Source organism: Colossoma macropomum, unplaced genomic scaffold, assembly GCF_904425465.1.
Source record: "Colossoma macropomum unplaced genomic scaffold, Colossoma_macropomum, whole genome shotgun sequence".
Taxonomy (NCBI): Eukaryota; Metazoa; Chordata; class Actinopteri; order Characiformes; family Serrasalmidae; genus Colossoma; species Colossoma macropomum.
The window spans coordinates 27,850,704-27,871,831 of NW_023494785.1; the positions used below are offsets into that span (position 1 = coordinate 27,850,704).

A 21,128-nucleotide genomic window follows, 5' to 3' on the forward strand; every position below is an offset into this window, starting at 1 on the left:
TATTCATAGAGGCATTTATATTGTACTTTTACCAAGACAAACGTACAAGTGCAAATTCTAGTATATTGTTTGAAAAGGTTTGTCATAATCACATTTTACATTTCTATCAGTAATATGTAATATATATTTATGCCAATGCAGTACATTTGCTGTCTGCTAAATCTAAAGGAAAAAGGCACAGTGAGTGCTTGGTGTTGTGTATGAAATAAAAAAGCACAAATGTTCTGTTACAGAAGGTTCTCTAGTTGGGTTAATGTTATGATTTCATCCCAGCTTATCCTACTCTTTGTCAAAGCCCTGAGTAAACTTAATCGCTAATGCCACAGAGCATATTGGAGCCCACCAACTAATTCAGCTGTTTTACAACCTGTACCGCTTTAAAGGAGAGGATTATCCCAGTGCCTTCAACACAGCCCTGCTAAGATCTCAGCTTTGATTCTGCTGTTCACAAGGATTTCAGGTAGAAAAGAAGGACAAATGTCAGTCCAGCAGCTGACAGCAGCAGTAAAAGAACAGGTACTGGTGAGAAAATTATTGTAACATTCAGCTGACTTCATTTTTGGCAGCAGAAGTATAATCACATAAAGGTATGACCATGGAGCTTTCCCACAAATTTCAGGGCCCTGTTCAAAGGAGACTCTTAAAGCACTCACTCCTTCTAAAGACAGTGTTTTTGCTCTCTTGTCCACCAGCTGTTAACTCCTGTACAACCACTTACCCACAGCTCCTCTTGAGTTCATGACTGTAAAATGTACTGGTGGTCTTTAGCACAATGGCCTTTGAAGAACATGGAGCCAACAAGATGGCTGTGTACTATTTTTGGAACAGAACCAGTATACATTTGTACAAATCGCCTTATAAACAAAGAGCATTGATGTTGATTAAAGAGCTAAAGTCTGTTGTCTGGATTATTCCCTGAAGTGACTGTGGAGGGAAAATACAATAGTAATTTTTTTTATTATCATATTTTCTCCCAAAACCAGTGTTGCTAGATTTTGCTACTTACTATGTTTGTACAGAGACAGAATCAATGTTTGTTTTTGACATTTTTATTTTCAATGAAGCTTGTTAAAGAGTTAACATAATCACACCACTTTTATTACTCGGTAAATAATCTGAAGCAGTCAGTCATTTCTATTCTCCAGTACATTTGTATCAACTGTTATAATATCATTCATATCATTATTACTACCAATAGAGAATTATTAGGTGCATTTATAAAATAAACTAACTCAAACTAACAGATGACAGGTTACAAGAGAAGGCTATGTTACTTCAGTTTTCTGGCCCTTTTTCCACTTTTTTGCTCAGACTCTGGAGAACTCAGCAAAAGGCCAAATATAAAGTCTGAGAATATAACTCTAAAAAAAAGCCTGGACAAAAAGCCAACATCCTACTTAACTAGTGCTCCACCCTCTTTACCCTGCACACTCAGTAATACTGACTCAACCTGGACGGTTTGCAAGAGTGAGGGTTATTTAAAGTTGAATCCCATTTCTTCCAACTCAGAAGTAAAAAAAAAAGTCTTAAAGGAACAGACTAGGATTATCAGTGTAATATAAATACACTGTTCTGTTGGCATGCCACAGTCCAGCATTCCTAAACCATAATGCCATTATAAACTATCCATTCATAAATAACAGAAGCACTTGCAGTGAGAGAGAACTGTTTGCCGTGTCCTTCTCGATTGTGCCTTTGGGCCAGCAGCAACACGTTTTACAGTACTAAAGTGGGCAAAGACTATCTTCCCTATCTTCTTTAGTGAGAACTTAAATCTACTTTAGTTCAGAGAGAGTACAATTAGGATATTTACAAAACAACCATAGTGTATTGAGCCCTTGCCTCAGTGAAGTGTAATCTGGTTGATGCTATTAGTGGGTATGTCACTGAATGCTACATGGGTGGTACAGACTTGGATGAGGTCCCTGACGGTGGCTATGTGGAGTGTTACTTGCTGTTTTGTGGTATATGGGATTGGCACTGACTGGAGAAAATTGTGAGCCTTGCCATACTACGTGTCACTGAGTGTGGATGGCTCTCTACGCCGTTCTGCCTCTCACCCCCTCACACTTCAACAGGAGCCTGGATGGACTCGACGTACCGTAGCTCCATTTATGCGTGTTAGGAATGATAGGAGATGGAAGGTTAAGAGGGCTTGACAGTGCAGTCCTACAGACCCCTTGCTTCCTTTCCCACATGGACATGGTGACAGTCAGGGGGGAATGGGCTGAGGTGAACAAGTGCATGTGCGTTTACAGGGTCAGCTAGGTCTCTGGGTTAGGTGTGGCAAGCAACGGAACATTGTCTCTCCTCCTCCGGCCCAGCGGGGGGCGCCGGTACTGCTCACCATCAGCCAGTGTCTGTGGCAGGGGCTTTCGTTTGCTCTCCGGGAGGAGCAGGATGGACAGAACAGCCAGCAGAGCCAGGGAAGAGTAGACCACGTGGTGCAGGAAGTAGCCATAATGGTTACGCAGATCCATCAAAGGAGAGCTAAGACGACCCACGCAGCCCAGAGCCAGGATTGCACCCACCCCACTGCCCCTGTAAGAACAAGAGTGCACGATCATGCTGTAACTGGGGCAACGTATGGGCAAATATAACATACTAGGAGTGAAAAAAATCATCATGATGCATAGATCTGAAGGTGGCCATTCAACTGTATTGCTTTTTGAATTTTTGGCCAAAACAAAGTTCCTGACCTATTTTCAAACATAAATATTCTAAACCAATCTTGGAGTATTTTGTTTTATTAGTTATATTCCACTACTGCGTAAAACAAACCAAACCAGCCCCACGTTTTCAGTGTATTTTTAAAAACAATTGAAAATAATCCATAAACAGATCAATCATGATGCACTGAAACATTTCCTAAAAAAACATCAATATCAAATAGATAATTCAATTATTACATGGTTCGCTATTAAACAGATTAGACTCCCAGCAGTAAGTGGGGCTTTAGATTCCGAATATTAAAATAATAAAAGTTCTTTTATTTTACTTAATTCTATCAAAACTACACTACTGCTTTTCTTCCTATCTGATCTATTTACTGCATGACAGGATAAAAAGTCTACATCCATGTAATACAGCTGTTGTAATATATTTACATTCTGCATCCAATATAAACGCCTCTCTTTAATGTTGGCTTATGAACCAATCATTTGGAAAATCACGTGTCTAGTCCTGTGCTTGTCCCAGAACAAAAAGCCCTGCCTGCTACCTGAAGCTGCCAAAGTCATATTACTTATTCTCATTCCTCTTAGGGGTGATTTAAAAATAAATTTTGTGCTGCGAAAAAACACAATTTTAGTATTATATCATATGAAGGCAATACATCTTCTTTAGATCTCTGATAAGACTGCTTGTCTTACAGATCACTGTGTTAGAAATTTAAATTGTTTCAAAAGTTAACCTTGTTTTACACTGTCTTACCTAAAGGATTTTGAGATGATAATATTTAATGGTTAAAGCCTTTATAGTTCTGAACTTAGCGGGTGAAGTTATACACTACTTGATCATTTTTTCTGAGTTCTCAGAACACAGATGTGAATTCAGACATAATCTTAAATTAATAAAAGATTAAAGAAAAACTCATATTTCCTTTTGACTAATTTGGTAAGCCAACTCAACTCATTATGGCTTAATCTAATTATAAACTGTTTACTTGCAAGATAGTCTTACAAAGGTAATTGGAGAGAAAAACATGGACTTACATGGAGTCCCTGCATCTTATTACTTTGCATGGAAACAGAATATTTGCTAATATCACATTCCAGAAGCTATATTCTCATATTTTCTTACTTGCTTTAAGATATTTAGGGTGAATAACTAGATATTAATGCCTTTTGCTCATCCGACTGGCAGATTTTTTTTCTTTTTTAGATTTTATTTATCAACATAGTGTCATGGAGACTGAAAATGAGCAGAACTCAATGTGTAATAAATGTGTTATGCACAATGCAAGAAATATTTCACTCACATAAAAAGGGATTTCAGATTCATATAAAGGGGCTTAAATGTAGAGTGTTACCTGATGATGGTGGGCATGATTTCAGCAGTGAAGAGGATACAGAGAGAGGCAGCAGCCTGCGAGGAGAACAGGCCCATCACTGAGAACACCGTAATGGCCGACTCACTCAGATCTGCAGAGAGACGCATATGAAGTCATACATATATACATGCACACATATTTATATAATTTATAATTTTCATTAATTTCACATAATGTACTTCAAAAAAACAATGAAAGAGTTCATGCTGGGATGTTAAATATTCTCATTTCTAAGTGAAAATATTTCTTTATGATATGCCAAGACAGCACAGCAACACTGAAACTGCACACAGAGCAGGGTAAATTCATGGTAATTCAAGGCTTATTTGAAAAAGACTTCCAAAAATCCATCCATTAGCACTGCTTGATCTGTTGCTACAGCTACAGCTCTGTATGAAGACTGTGAAGTCAAAATAAAGCGGTATATAGTAATTATTAGAGGCTGTAGATATGTGAAAGCAGTGTATGTATTTGTCTGATATTTTTCTGTGTACCTGCTATTTTTTATGTGTGAACATTTGCTGCTGTGCCCCTATACTCCCCCACAGAGGTAAATAAATATGTGTTTCTATCAGTCTATCCATCTATCTAGCTGAGTGATACCACTGTTTGCCCACAGGATGGCGACAAAGTGCATCATAGAGCATCAACAAAGGCACCTCAGGTCCTGTTCTCAGATTTGCTTAAGTGAAACATATTGATTGATGTTTAAGTATTCACTGATTTCAAACCAAACAACTGCATTATCATCTGCACTTACACTCCATTAGCCCGAGTAAGATGAGAGATGCAAGCCCAGTCATGGTCATGGCCAGCAGGAGGATTCCACGCCGGCCGCACCTGTCCACTGTCGCCCAGAGTAACAGCCAGGCTCCTCCTCCTGCGCAAACAGACAGCAGGTAGGTCCAATAGAAACTGGGAGTGGTGCCTCTGACATCACCCCTGAAGGAGCTATAGCAGTGACTAATGCCATGGGAGATGAACCTGAGCGTGTGAGAAAGAGGAGGAAAGATTAATTTAGTCCATTTTAGGCCTTTTCCATTCTAATATAACAACCCATTTCAATAATAGACTAGGCTGCTAACAGAACAGGCTTTATTTTGTTTTCATTCATGCATTTTTTGTGCTTACAGATATGATGAATAAAACATATCAGTTTACTTGAATAACCAAGAAATTTTAAACATCATTTACATATTTAGCAGTCTGGAAGACCAAAAATGTCCCCAAAATTAAAAGTTTGCAAGGGCAATGATGTCGGAACAATTTCAATACGCTCCATTTTTCTAGTGTGCGTTCTCCATATTTCTAGTTCTGTTTGAAGAACTGGATAAACAGTTTCCAAAATAGTCCATTGAACAGGAGGTCTCTGGTATGGTGACTTACGAGGTGAAGCCCAGCACACACATGTTTTTCCAGATGTTTCTGCTGTGCAGTAGCTCTGGGAAGGACAAATGGGGGCGATGAGATGGAGGGGGCTCAGACTCCAGCTCTGTGGGGGGAAAAGATTATAACTGAGGAGTCACATTTACACAAGAGCCCTTAAACTTCTCATGTGATCAAAGTGGCACAGTAAAGCACATTTACTCATGCTGCACACTTTATTGTGACTTTACTGATCACAATAACAATAAATATCATTGTATTACCCTCCACTGAAATGTAAACAGTTGCTCCAGTCACATTTGTGTCTTTAGTGTTTTTTTTTTTAAATACTTCTAATTTATTGCAATTAATACAATTCTACAAAAATAATCAGTTTGTATCAAATCTAAACAAATTAATAACTTCATAAGAAACAGTGATCAAATTATTGAGAAGTCAGAGATTTATTGTAAGGTCAAAGATTTACAGCACTATTACATAGATTACACTGTTAAAGTGTTTCAGCAGCATATGATGCACTGCAGAACAGTTATGAAATGGAATCAAAGTGAGGTCATACATTTACACCTTATTTAATTAATTCCATAACAAAAAGAATATCTCAGAACTAACACAGGAACAGCTTTTACGATTCCTATATAAATCAAAGACATTATAAATGAGGAGACCGGAGGAGACTAACTGAAATGTCAATAGGAAAGTTTGCGATGCTCAACATGGCATCTGTTCTCGAAGAGAGTCCCGCCCTTTAATAAAAAAGAGCCAATCAGCTTGCTGTTTATGCCGCAAATGGAAAAAAAATTCAAAGAGTGGAGAGACTTTCCTATAATGACTTATATATGAACATTATTCCTGCACCCCATGATGCTCTGAATGACTTAAGGACAGATATCCCAGCAAAGTGTAAGTAGTGGAAGTGTTTGTAGCTTAATCGATAAACCTGAATCTGTTTGAGAGAAACGCTTTAGACCCCATGTGTCAAACACAAGGCCTGCAGGCCAGATTAGGCCTGTGACACAATCCTATCTGGGCGGCAAAAATGTTTTAATTTTCTATTAATATTTGCTTGATTCACAACACGCTGTACTACAGTCCCCAGCATGCACTGCAACGTAATGTGCACTCCGACTCTCCTACCCCAACAGCAATCTATGGGACACCTCAATTCCATACCAGTGATATCACCAAATAACTAACTGTTCAGCCAATATAAACACCTAACAGCAGCTCAGAAATTGAGCCCAAGTATTAATGAACTTGAAAGAAAAGAAAAAAAGGCCAGCTGTCCAATTCAAGCAATTAGGTAGGTTTTAAAGACCTACATCTGGGGGACATTGAAATTTTTAATATTTCAAGTATTCATGTAATATTTTAAGGTCTACTACAAGTTTCTGTGTATTTTTGAACAAACGCTGGTCAGTTCGGTTTATGGCAAAACGTTAATTAAAAATGAAATAAAACATAGACATTCTCGGCCCATGGATTTGTTCAGATTTTTTAACACGGCCCTTTTAGTGGTTGAGTTTGACACTCCTGCTTTAGACAGAGGATCTTTTTAATAGCCTACTTGAATATTTCACATTAATAAAGTCATTTCTTTAAAACATTTTAATTGTATATACTCTTAGAGTCCGTACAGACAGCAACACATAAATGCCATTTCACAGCAATGTCTAATGATCAAATGTGTTTTATAAACCAGCCTTTCGATAATGCATGTTTACCAGAGTAGCCAGCTATTGGATATTTCAGCCATAATCTCGAAAACACGTGTCATGTGAAAAATAAGGTGGATATAAAATATTATATGCTGTTCTGTGTTCAGAAAAGTACTGAACTGTTCTTTATAAAATTGATTAAGCATTTACAAACATATATTTTGCATAAAAGCTGGACCCGTTCAGGAGCGCCCCCTGGCGTTTGAGAAACTTTTTGGTTTTTAGTCAGTAAACTATAAACTATAAATTCATATCATGTGCTGAAGAGTCTGTGAACTGACCTGTGAAGCCATCGTCTTCTCTTTGTCGTTCAATGCGTTCGCTGAAGGAGTTCATGTCGCTCGTCCTCTCTGAGAGTAAGAGCCAGCGTGGAGACTCTGGAAAAACACCTGGAATACTGAAGACACAGAAAGCAGATATAACACGGACAGGCTATTAAGTGGAACAACATACCTGACTCAACAAATTGCGCCTGGCACAGAGTTCTTGTAGCTAATATAAACAAGGGTGATGCAGTGTTACAGGCAGGTGCTAATGGGCACTGGCAGGAGCAAATGTCTCCATGTTTCTGAGGGAATTTCAGATCAATATGGTTTAACGACTAAAGATGCAGCCAGTTTGTATCTATCTTTTAAACTGTTTCATGCAGTGCCAGTACACTGAAGAGTCAGTACTAAAGCTGACCTACTCAAATCTTAACCATTACAACAGACACTGGAAAGTGCAGAAGTGCAGAAGCACTTTCCAACAGTTTCTCACCCATAGCAGAGGAAGAGGGAAAGAGGAGCAGCTCCAGTTCCTAAAAGCCCCCTCCATGACTGGCATCCAACAGCTACACCCAGCAAAAGCAGCTCCCCAGCAACTGTTGTCAGTCCCGCCAACATTGTGACCACCAATCGTAGTGAAGGGTCACACAGTTCCAAACCTGTCATTAATAATAAAAAATACCACCAAAAGGAATTAAAGAGATTATTACGACCATTACGGCTACAATAAGACAAGATACTGTCACTGGTGGAATAAAACCTCTCCAAACTCCAAAAAGGTAACAGAAGAGGAAAAAAAAGAAACTTAACTTTCAACATAAATGAATGGAATAAGATTTTGTTCATTTTGTCATTTTGACACAATGTAAAGGGCAAACTGCCATTTTCAAATCATGTGGAAAAAGTTTTGTTCCGAAAGCAACAACATGATGAGATAAATGTACTTCAGTGATCCCCAAGGATAAATATGGGTCCAACGGTAGCAAAACACAGCATATTATATCGAAAAACACATAGTTACACCTACACTCACTGGCCACTTTATTGTGAACACCTGTACACCTACTCAGTCATGCAGCTGTCCATTTAACCCATCATGTGGCAGCAGCACAATGCTTAACATCATGCACACATGCATCATGAGCTTCAGTTAAAGCTCACATCGAACATCAAAATGAGGAAAAATGGGATCCAAGTGACCACAGTATGGTTTTTGGTACTAAAGAGGGTGATCTGACTGCTGATCTAGAATTTTCACACATATTAATCTCTAGAGTTTAGACAGAATGGTAGACAAAAATCAAGTGAGTGTCAGTTCTGTGGGTGGGACATTAACTGTTAATGAGAGGGGTCAGTGGGGGTGGCCAGACTCGTTTGAAGGCGTACTGTGACTTAAGTAACTTGAATAAGCACTCTTTACAACACTGGTGATCAGAAAGGCACCTCTGAACTCACAGTACACTGAAGTGGATTAGCTACAACAGCAGAAGACAACAACAGGTTCCACCCCAGACAGCCAACTGGAATCTAAGGCTACACTGGGCACAGACTCACCAAAACTGGACATTAAACTGGAAAAACACCTCCAGGTCTCGGTTTCTGCTTATGCAGATTGTAGGGTCAGAACTTGATGTAAACTGCATGAATCCTTAGACCCAACTTAGCTTGTGTCAACAGTTCAAGCTGGTGGTGGTGGTGATGTGACAGTGAAGGGAATGCTTTCTTGGCACACTTTGAGGCTCTTAATATCTGTCAAGAACCATTGGATTCCATAGTCTTTCTTCTTTTTTGTCTATTTTCCACAGTTTACCCATCTTCTAGTAGCTCCTTCCAGCATGATGATGCATCTTGTCACAAAGCACAAGTCATCCTAAACTGGCTCCAGGAACACGACACTGGGTACAGTATGCTTCAGTGGCTTTGTCACCAGATCAAAATCCAGCAGAGCACCTTTGGGATGTGGTGGAACAGGAAATTCATAGCCATCACGTCAAAGCATGTCAACATGGACCAGAATCTACAAGGAATAACTCCAGCACCTTGTTAATTCCATTCCATGAAGAATTCAGCCTGTTCAGAGAGCAAATGGGGCTCCTACCCAGCATTAGAATGGTGTTCCTAATAAAGCGGCCGTGCTTTACTTTGATATCTTTCTTCCCTCGCTAAAAGAATGTGTCAACTGTCAACAGGGGAACAGGTTACCTTTGTTTATTGGCTACACTCAACACAAACAATGAAGAAATGTCATGAATGTCATGCAAAATGTCTCTTTCCAAATACTTTCTACTTACGTGTGATATACAGGCTGAGGTAGACACCAGCACTGGCCGCAGCCAGACAGAACCGCATGGCAATGAAGATGGGGGGTGAGGGAGAAACACACACCAGTGTGCCGAATATCACAGAGAGAGTGAGAGAGGTGAGCAGAGTCTTCAGCCTGCCCAATCTGGGGAGAGAACAATCTGTTTAGGCAGTTTTGCCAAGCATAGGAAACCTTAGTGTCTTTACTATGCACAGAGTTTACAGTTTATTAGGTACACCTACCTTTAACACTAATTTGCCACTTTTTTGCAAGTGGGCTACATTAGATCTCCTCAGAAATATTTCCTGAACAGCAAATAACTTGTATTTAAGGGCAGCTTTGAGTGGAAATTAAATAATGAAGGGTGGTCTCTGACTAACACAGTACATTATGGTCGATGTTTCAGATAAACTGGCCAATGAATGCAGATACAAAGTAGGTGTCCCTAATAAACCGACAAAAAAAGTTTTATCCTGTGTACTTCACAGGAAACTGGACTATAGTTTACAGTCCAGAAGATCATTATATTTGTAATTTTGAGCAGTTATGGAGCCTTTCTTAGTGACTGTGTGTCTCTCTGCTAAATTTACTTCTCACCGGTCAGCAGCATATCCGAGTCCCAGGCAGCCTGTGAGGATGCCCAGTATGAAGCAGACTTCCTCCACTGGGACCAGCCAGTACTGAGCGCACACCAGATCCCACTGCCAACACAGAAGCCGAGCAGACAGGAAGTGAGGTAATGAGGCAATAATGAGTAGTATCAAAAGACATGGCAAGACAATGCTTTTTTAAATGGCTACTACAGGGCATTTAAGAACTCAACAGAAAAAAACAACAAAATGGACAATGTGGACCAAACTAAATTAGGCTACACAAATCTCCCTTCACTCAGCTAAACTGCTTCTTTACTTTAAGGAGCAGTTATGCTTGAAGGAGCAGGATTACAATCACACTCAAAATCAAACTCTAACTACGCAAGCTGCGGTCTCTCTAATCTCCTAACCAAATAGGAGAACTAGCAGAACTAGAATAAAGAATGAAACTAGTAAAAATGCAAACCATGTGCAAAAGTCTGGGTGGAAACTCATCTGACAAGTTCTAAAATAGATACAGTGCACTCAGCTGAGCATGGTGAGAATGCAGCCTTGCTGTTTTTTCCTACTCCACACCCTGAAATGACAAAACAATGGCACGGTACGGTCTGTACACTTTTACTCCTATCACGCAAGCAAAAGTAGTGGTTAGGCACACTTTTAAAAGGCCCATATCACACATTTGTCTTGTATTTTACGTGAATTCCACGTATGTTTATGCTGTTTAATGTAATACTTTTTTTTTTTTACAAATAAATATTTTAAAATATTTTTAAAATATAAATCATTTTTTACATGACCATTTTCCAACCTCTCTTTATCCCTCAGCATTACACAGGCTGTTTTTGTCACTGTGCCTTTAAAGGGCTCATATCATGGCAAACTGAATATCCTTCCTTTTTTAATATAAGAGTTTAATGTAGTATGTAAACACTTAGTTCTGAGTGCTTTTTGAATGAACAGAGCTCATTTATCTTATATCAAGGGGAGGCTGGCATATCACTGTCAAAGTCTACAATCAAGACATGCCTCCATAAACGTAAACACAGTGGGTTTACCTCAAGATGCAAACCACTGGTAACACTTAAGAACAGAAAAGCCAGATTAGACTTTGCTAGAAAACATCTGAAAAAGCCTACTCAGTTCTGGAACAAGATTGTCTGGTCAGAACTTGTACCAGAATGATAGTAAGAGAAGAGCATGGAAAAGGACAGTAAGGGCTCATGATCTGAAGCATACCATGTGATCTGTCAAACATGGTGTTGTGGCATGAGCATATATGGCTGCCAATGAAGCTGGTCACTGGTGTTTATTGCTGATATGGCTGCTGATAGTAGCAGGATGAATTCTGAAGTGTACAGAGCTCTACTTTCGGCCCAGATTCAGTAAAATGCTACAAAACTAGTAGGACGGCACTTCATAGTACAGATGGATAACGACCCAAAACATACCACAAAAGCAACCCAAGAGCTTCTTAAGGCAAAGAAATGAAATGCTCTTAGACGACTGAGTCAGTCACCTGACCTCAACCCAACTGAGCATGATTTTCACTTACAAAACTGAAGGCATAACGACCCACAAACAAGCAGCAACTGAAGATAGATAGATAGATAGATAGACAGATAGACAGATAGATAGATAGATAGATAGATAGATAGATAGATAGATAGATTCAACTTTATTGCCATTGCTCAGTACAAGCACAAAGCAACAAAATGCAGTAACGCAGTAATGCAGAAGGTGGCTGCAGTAAAGACCTGGCAAAGCGTCTAAAGGGAGGAAACTCAGTATTTGGTGATATCCATGGGTTACAGACTTTAGGTAGTCATTGCAAGTCATTGGACACGAAGGATTTGCATCCAAGTATTAAAAATAATCCTTGTATTCATAATCATATTAGTTTGTCTAATTACTTTTGAGCCTGTGAAAAATGGAGAGACTATATAAAAATTGCTGTAATTCCTTAACAGTCAATGCAATATTTTGTTAAATGCACTGAATTGAAGATGACAGTCTACACTTCAGTCACATCTTGACAGCTTAATGTCAAATCCTTTTTGTGATGGTGTACAATGGCAAAAGGACAAAAATTGTATCACTGCCCAAACACTTACAGACTGTATGTAAATAAGCTCTGTTCTGATTGGGTGCCCGGTATTGTGCCAGGCTTACAACTTCAGCATGAATGTGTGGGGCTAAACTGCTATAGCCTGAATATCTGGACATATTTAAATGTGTTAATCATGACATCACAAAAAATGAATTAAAAATGGGCTGTTTTGACAGCTTAGTTTATATGAACTGTTCGGACTGGGGAGCGAATGGTCCGTTTTAAAACTTGCGCAATATTTAAATATGACATTAAACTCCACTATTTAGAAACAGCAAGGACAACCTGGTTTTCAGTGACACATGCCCTTTAAAGGAGTAACACTAAACTGAGCTCCAAGTGAGGAAAAAAAATCTGGTTATGTTTTAAGGCACTACTGCAGGCCTCTTAAGACTGTTCAACTGCCAGAATACCAACAATGGTTGCTAAGTGATGTATAAACCAAATTATCTTCAACTTTCCTCGAGTCTTGCCAGCTCAAATAGTCGCACTGTGCTATCATTTAAGCGGAGAGCAGAAGCAACACAGCAGAAATATAAACGGCAACTGGGCATTTACAGTTCAGCCCGTGTTGGTGACCACAGCAGTGAATGCCAGCAAAAGAGATTTTTTCGTGGTGCAAACAAATACAACAGTCTAACTGCACACCTCAGTTCAGCTGTTTATGTACTCTACTGTGCTACGACTATCCCAGCTGAATCACTCATTGCCTGTGCACTTACAGAACATGGCCATGTGTGCTGTTTGTTTGACAAGGCTTGGCTTTTCAAACTACACCCACAGCCTGCCAAGCATAAGCAGAGATTACAACACAAAGTAATCCCTAAAAAGTGAGGCATAAAGTTAGTTTCCGATGGACTGGCAATTGGGAAAGCTCTGAGACAGACATGGATAATATGCATGTTACAATATAGTGACCCTGAGGGACAACATTCAAAAGTGTGCCACAGGTAGGAAATAATTACATAGACTGCCAGTCTGTAAGGCATAAAGTGTGAAAACACAAAGACATTGGCAAATCAGTTTCTCATTGACAAACCTACCCATGACTACAAGTAAAACTATAGGAAGGTCAAAGGATATTATGGAAGCTGAAGTATGTGTCTCAAATTATTTATTTAATTTATTTGAGCCTCACATTTTGCACAAACTAAGCGACCTTGGGCCAAAAGCAAACAACTGGGCTACAAGGCTGCAGAGTGAATTCTCCCTTCCAATAAAACACACGACCTGAATGTTTATCATGTCCCAGTGATGCAACTTGTAGTGGATAAACAGAAAAAGGAAAAATCCAGACTGGACTGGAGGAAAGTGTATTCAGAAGTGATACCAATACCGGCATGTCCATGTTTTAACCGTCCATATGTCAGTCTAACCTTTAGTTCCTTACTTTCGTAACTACATTACTTTCATAGTAGTAACTGTGATGTACAATACTGTTCAAAAGCCAGAGGCAACCCTTCATTTTTTTTATTTCCATATAAAATGGTAATAAAGTACAAGCTATTCATTTTTCAGAAGATATTTCTGAGGAAATTGGATACAAGATCAAGCACTTGCATAAGGATGGAGAATGTCAAAGGAAAACAAGCAAGAAAACAGGAGTTTCCAAAAACTGGAGCTCGAAAAAATGATTGAAAGATACAGAGGAAATGGGGCTCCAAACAACCGTGCAAGACCTGGTAGACCACCAAAACTGTCACCATCATATAAACAGCACTTAAAGCTTTCATCTTTGAGAGAGAGGAGAAAATTAAGCTCCACTCTTGCTTTAGATCTGAAAAATCCACAGGTGTTTCTGTCCATCCTTCCCCTCTGAGAAGACAACTCAGCACTGTGAGTCTGAAAGGATGTACAGCTGTCAATGAGCCCGAAAATGCAACTAACTTATAAGACTGAACTTTGCAGGTGTGGAAAAATATCCCTGCAGATTTTTTTTGAAATACTGTCTCCTCAAAAAAATGGAAGCTGTAATAAAGCCATTAGTGGACACATTAAATATTGAAAAAATATTATATTTAATTGTTGAAGCTTCTGTGTAATTCTCTGTTAAATGTTTTAATTCTGCAAAATGAATAACTTGTACTTACTGGCCATTTTGAATGGAAATGAAATAAATTCAGGGTCTCTGACTTTAACACAGTACTATATTAGGTCACAGTAATTACCGAATGCTAATTATTATGATTAATGACTAAATAATTTGCCTGCAGTTGAAGAGGTCAGATCCTTTTTAGTCTTCAATATAAAACACATCTCTAAGCTGCTAAGCTGCTAAAAGAGAGAGAACCAGTTGGTCTACCTCTGTGACAATGTTCTTCCTCAAGCCTTCTGTGACGTTGTAGTCCCACCCAGCTTCACAGACCACTACATCAGAGCGGGTGCCGTTGACGAACAGGTACTGCTTGCACGGGGAGAGTCGTCCACTCTCCCCCTCCCTCTCACCCTTCTCCCACGGCAGAGAGGCATTGAGCAGTTCGGGTGTTGGGGTGGTCCCTGGCAGGTGGCAGTGATGGGGGGACGCCAGGGTCAGCAGAGGGTCAGAGGAGAGCAGAAAAGCCAAGAAAAGGTTGGGTAAGATGGAGAGGGCGATGAGGAGCCGCTGCTTCTTCCGCCCCAGAGCCAAGACCATCACCTCACCAGTAGGGGGCAGAGAGGGGGGAAGGGGGAGGGTGGAAGGGGCAGGAGAGGATGGGGTTGGGGAGGAGGGTAGCGATGGTGGGGGTGGAGGACAGGGGCAAGGGGAGGGGAGAGGTGATGGGGGTGACGTCATGGTGTCTGCCTTGAGGTACAACTTCTGGATGCCTGCTTTAAGGTGGACCTCGGATGGAAGGAGAAAATAAGAAAGAGTGAGGGAAAAAAATAGACTGTGGGTCTATATCTCTCCCTCCGTCTCTTCCTCTGTCCACCCTTTAAGAGAAACAAAAGGAAATAATCAATGAAAGTGCTAAAAGTGGTAGCATGATATCACTGTTATTACATGTAATATATCTGCTATATCAGAGACATTAATAGAATGGGTCAATATTATATTTACACTATTCTCCACTAAATATATATATATATATATATATATATATATATATATATATATATATACATAAATTCCACGCCAAATATAATCAATCAGCCAAGACAGGTTTGCTGTTGCTTCTTTAGTTTTAAAAGGGAGCCAAGAGACTAAAGTTGCTAACAAACACTGGAAGTCAATAGTCACCCAAATCTTTTCCATAAATACATCCCTGAAACTTCTTTCAGACCAAGTTGTCCCCAGCATTTAGCTACACTGTGAGGTTCTGTTGATTTTTAAAGTTCACAGTAAGTCATACTCTGCCCTAAATCTCACGGAAAGACTGCACAGCCTTAATGAAAACCTGATTGGGTGGAGAGAAGTTTTGGGGATGTATTTACAGAAAAGATTTGGGTGACTACTGACTTCTAGTGTTTGTTAGCAACGTTAGCCTTGTTGTTCCACTTTGAAACTAAAGAAACAAAATCTGGACACTAAGCATTTCATGGCTGGTCGACTAATTGTGTGGTAAGTGGAAAACTGTGTCAATTAGATTTCTTCCTGAACCACTCCTTTACCTTAACTTTCATTAATACTCTTTAGTAACATTTCCTCAACATCTACACCTTACAGATTATATGCTTATATACATACTAGCATTCAAAAGTTTGGAATTATTTGTCATGTTAATAACTACTGTTACTATAATCTAGACACCAGAAGGTATTTCAAGACGTTTTATTCAAATTTTTAAGTTGGGAACACCAAAAAAAAGTCACTAATGATAAACAATACACTGTAATTATTTATTTATAGTAATTTCTTGAAAGTTATCTGCCTGTGATCACCACATTTCAAATACAAGGTATTCTGGATGTTAATTTCATTATAGCTTCATTCTCAATGTTTTACAGCTTTCTCAGTCATTAACCATCTACAGCTCTTCATTCTGGACATCTAACATTTCTTCACTTTTTCCCGCTTGGTACGAAGCAGCATCATAATAGAACCATTTCATTTCATTGAAAAAAAAGTGATCCCAAACTTTTGAACACTAGTGTATCTTATAGTTCGCCTGTCACAGGAAGTAAAATTTTGTCTTAAATGTAAATGCAGCTCATCTATTAACTAGTTCACAGTAAAAAGGTAGCAGCCTGGATACAACAGGCCTCTCTGCTCCTGTCAGTCAGCCCCACTGTTGTAGGCACTCATTCATACACTGTATATAAAGTGTAATGATATATAACTCATATAAATAATATTTATATGATACATTTTTTTCAGTTAGCAAGGTGGACATTAGTTGTGTGGTACAGCAGAAGTACCAGCATGGTGATTAGTACAGCCTAGTGGCTGTGTGGGAGAACTCCAGCGTTACATAAGCGACAGGACAGATGGGGGAAAGTGCTGTCTGAGTGGATCAGAGAGAGACAGTCCACTTCACAGCGGTCAGAGAGCTTTAGAGCAGCATCCTGACCGCAGCTCGACACAGTGGAGGGGGTCAGCAACACACAGTGGACAGTGCTGAGCAGCACAGACCAGATGACGTAGCTCGTACTGAGACACACACACGCGCACTCAGTAGATCAACACTGTAAACACCGCTGCCCGAACACCCTTAAGAATGTTCCTTTTGGAGAAAGGACGTTAAACACACGTGAAGACTTACCCCGTTTTGAGCTGGTTAACAGAGCTGGAGTGTGTTGACAGTACTTCACTGGACACTGTGTGTGTGTGTGTGTGTGTGTGTGTGCGTGTGAGTGTGTGTTATATGAGGAGGCTGGGCTGGATTTTGGACGGCAGCGCCGGTTTAACGTTACTGCGCCTTCTCTTCCCCCTCACTGCGTCTACCAGCGGCGGACCCTCAGTGTGCTGCTCCTCATGAAGCCCTCCCTGCCTCGGACTGGCGTGTCCGGAAAACGACACAGGTCCCTCAAAAAGCCAGGCGTTCACCGGTAACACACAGCTGTCTCAGTGCAGCAGCGAAGAAGAAAAACTCGTCTCCATCCGAACAAAGGCTGAACGGCTGCTGCTGCTGCTGCTCAGCACAGGCTCCGCACTCCAGCCCGTATCTGCCGACAGAAAACTGGAACATTAAACAAACGACATGCCGCCGTCTTAAAGGGGCGGTCATGGGCGAACCGGCCTCTCCGAGACGAAAAGAGGGCGGAAAACTGCAGCGGAACAAGGAGCAGCCGGACTCGGCAAACATCGGACACATTCGTTAGAGAATGTTTCCCCCAGAGAACTGCAGCTCCGCACGGCGAGCTGCAGGGGGCGCTGCGCAGCATCAGTTAATACAGCGCCGCGTTACAGCTCTGTAATATCACCACAGTGGACATGTCACTAATTAAACACCAGCTAATACGTCACTCAAACCATTTCCACTTCAATAAAATATACAGTATAACAGCACATTTATTGTCAAACGTAGTGTGAACAAAATAGTATAATCACATTGTGTGTTTGGGAAATGTGTTATTTGGTAACGCATTAAAATTATATTCAAGAACAAACCTGAGACTGAGAAACTCCGCTGGTTCATGCAGCACTATGGAATATGTTGTAATTCGGACGATGTTAGCCACAGTGTAAATTTAAACACATCTTAAATGTGATTAATACTGAAATTTGTAGTTCTTTTTTTCTAAATGTACAATGTAATTTAAGCATTGGACGTCAAGTCAGACTGTTTTAATGAACTTCAGTTTCAAATTTCAAAGTCTCTCAATTTCAATTAAAATGTAAACAGTCCAAGGGTGGTGAACACCCATCACTGCACTAGTACAGATGTACAGCGCTATCAGTGTCCTTATTTAACATCACTTCTTCAGACGTGTTGTACCACAGTAAGATCATGATATACATTTAGAAATGTATGAAAAACACTCATTCATAATTTCTGTGATGGAATATACCCCAAAAATTAAGAAGAGAAGACCACACAATGAATTTCAAAAGTAAAATAGACTATAAAAATCATAAGAAAATATTTTTTCGGGATTACAGCAACGTGCAAAAGAAAACGCAATTAAAAGAATGGATAAAAATAAAGAAAAATAATCTCAACAGGCCAACACGCTCACATAAACACTCATAACCTCACATGAAAAGGCTGAACTAAGACAAAACATTAAAGAAAGAAATCAGCAGGGGGAGGGAGAGAGAGAGCGAGAGAGCACCCACAGGTGTCTTCCCCATCTAACACACACTTGGTCAAAGCAAAAAAAAAATAAAATAAAAAAAAAAAGCAAATTATATGTAAATTAGACTATTTACATATACAGTTACTGATTCTACATTTAAACTACTATAATGCAGATTTGGGCTGATTTAGAAACCTCACTAAACACAGTGTCATTGCTGAGATACAGTGTGTGTCCCTCACACACATCTTAATGACTTCAGCAGAGGTCACTCTCAGTCAGACCTAAAGGCCTTGAAAGTTCCTAAACAGTCACCTTTCCATCTAGTTACACAGTGATTAAAATACCCAGTTCCAGATCCTGTAACATAGACTGCCACCTTGTCTGGTAGGACAGACTGTAGATGGGCATCAACAAGTCCTTATCTCATGTCACAGCGCCCTTCTAATGGAACATGTCACACGACTCAAAGAGACATAAAAGACCAAAAAACTAGATGTCAGTTTTATGAAATATATATTCATAAGCAAAACGGTCTGTATCAAAAAGACTCAAATTTGACTATGGGAAATGAAACTACATCCCTTCAGACTAAGCTGGGTTTTTTAAAATGGTCAAGGTGGGTGAAATAATCTGCACCCTAATAACCATTTATATTGTTTCTCATATTTATCCCAGTCCCTTGCATTGCTGATGTGTGGTATTGTGAATCTGTGGGTTAAATTTTGCTGTCATAAAAATCATCACTCATAATAAAACCTTGCATCTCCAAATAGAAGAAGGAATAGAACATCTGAAACTTTAACGCAGAGGTTCCCAATCCCAGCCTTGGGGACTACCAGCAGCGCACACACACACTTATTACAGCAAGTTTTTTTTCTTCTGACTCAGTTATGCTACTTTCAGTTTGAACAAAAAACTTATAGTGCAGATTTAATGTAACAATTGTAATCCAAGTAGTTTTGGACTGTTTATATTAGTCCATGTTATTAAACTTTCACACATTGTAAAGTGGGCAGTTGACAGCTGGCGAAAAATAATACAAGTTGCGAGGTTTTGACATGACTGCAAGAATGTTCATTCACAGCCCATACAGGCTCACTGTACCTGCTTTGGTACTTTAAACAACATTAAACGTTTAAATGTATCTATAGGTAAAGCTTCCACTTGGAGAAGGTCGACCTGTTTGACGTTCTTTCTAGATTTATTGGGCTTTTGATAATTGCAAATCATCACTCACTGGCTGTTGGGTAACATGGACTGAGCTGAAACAGTGTCTTTCCTAATCCTGTGGCCATGTTTCAGACTTGGAACCACATATTGCCCCATAGAGACTCACAGCAATGTTACAACACACAAACATTTGAGTACAAAGTCATTTCAACATGTACACAGGAATAATCCACTTATTATCTAAAGCCTTATTAATTAGTAACGACTCAGAACTATTCACTAACTACTGTGAATGTCATCATTAATTAGTAAATAATAGGACTTATTCAGTTAATTTTATGATTTATTCAGTCATTGCTATAAAATATTCAGTGACTGCAATTAATGATTCAGCAATGTTTATTAATCATTCAGTGACTACAATGAATTATTCAGTAATGTTTATTAATTATTCAGTGACTACAATGAACTATTAGGTAATGTTTGTTAATTATTCAGTGACTATGATGAATTATTCAGTAACTGTTATTAATTCAGTAAATGCTATTAATTATTTAGTAACTACTACAAATTATTAAGTAACTTCAATTATTCAATAACTTTTATGAATTATAAAGTAACTATTACTAATTATCAGAATGTTAATGAATTATTCAGTAATGTTTATTAATTATTCAGTGACTACAATGGATTATTCAGTAAAGTTTATTAATTATTCAGTGACTACAATGAACTATTAGGTAATGTTTGTTAATTATTCAGTAACTATGATGAATTATTCAGTAACTGTTATTAATCAGTAAATGCTATTAATTATTTAGTAACTACTACAAATTATTAAGTAACTTCAATTATTCAATAACATTTATGAATTATAAAGTAACTATTACTAATTATCAGAATGTTAATGAATTATTCAGTAATGTTTATTAATTATTCAGTGACTACAACGGATTATTCAGTAACTGACAAAATTATGAAATAACTTTAATTATTCAGCAACTTTTGTGAATTATAAAGCAATTACTAGGAATTATTAGTAAATATATGAATATACATTATATATATATATATATATATACATATATATATATACACACACACATATATATATGAATTTACATCATTGATATGACTATGCTAATTATAAAGTAATTACTATGAATTAATAATAATGAATATTAATTATTCAGGTACTACTATGACTAATCAGTAACCTATATTCAGGAATTTCTATAAATTATTCAGTAATTACTTATTATTAAATACTATGAAGTAATCAGTAACTAATATGAATTGTTAGCAATGTTTCTGAAAGGAATACAGGAGTTCTGTAATTATGAGACTGAGGAACTGGAGTTTGTGGATCTTTA

The 21,128-nt window shown here is 38.7% G+C and overlaps 1 protein-coding gene across 2 annotated transcripts; it reads right to left on the reverse strand.

Annotated features, from left to right (window-relative positions):
- Positions 1 to 1,033: 1,033 nt before the first annotated feature.
- slc22a17 (solute carrier family 22 member 17) lies at positions 1,034 to 17,645 on the reverse strand. Of its 2 annotated transcripts, none has more exons than XM_036589479.1 (10): positions 17,106 to 17,645; positions 14,729 to 15,247; positions 10,321 to 10,424; positions 9,713 to 9,867; positions 7,915 to 8,080; positions 7,437 to 7,552; positions 5,438 to 5,543; positions 4,812 to 5,035; positions 4,031 to 4,142; positions 1,034 to 2,541 (listed from the first exon to the last, which is right to left on the reverse strand). In XM_036589479.1, the coding sequence occupies exons 2-10, from the start codon at positions 15,197 to 15,199 to the stop codon at positions 2,265 to 2,267; spliced, it is 1,731 nt and encodes a 576-aa protein (XP_036445372.1). In that variant the 5' UTR covers positions 15,200 to 15,247; positions 17,106 to 17,645; the 3' UTR covers positions 1,034 to 2,264. The 2 variants fall into 2 exon arrangements, with proteins under 2 accessions (XP_036445372.1, XP_036445363.1); XM_036589470.1 differs by having other exon boundaries at positions 14,729 to 15,336.
- Positions 17,646 to 21,128: the final 3,483 nt, after the last annotated feature.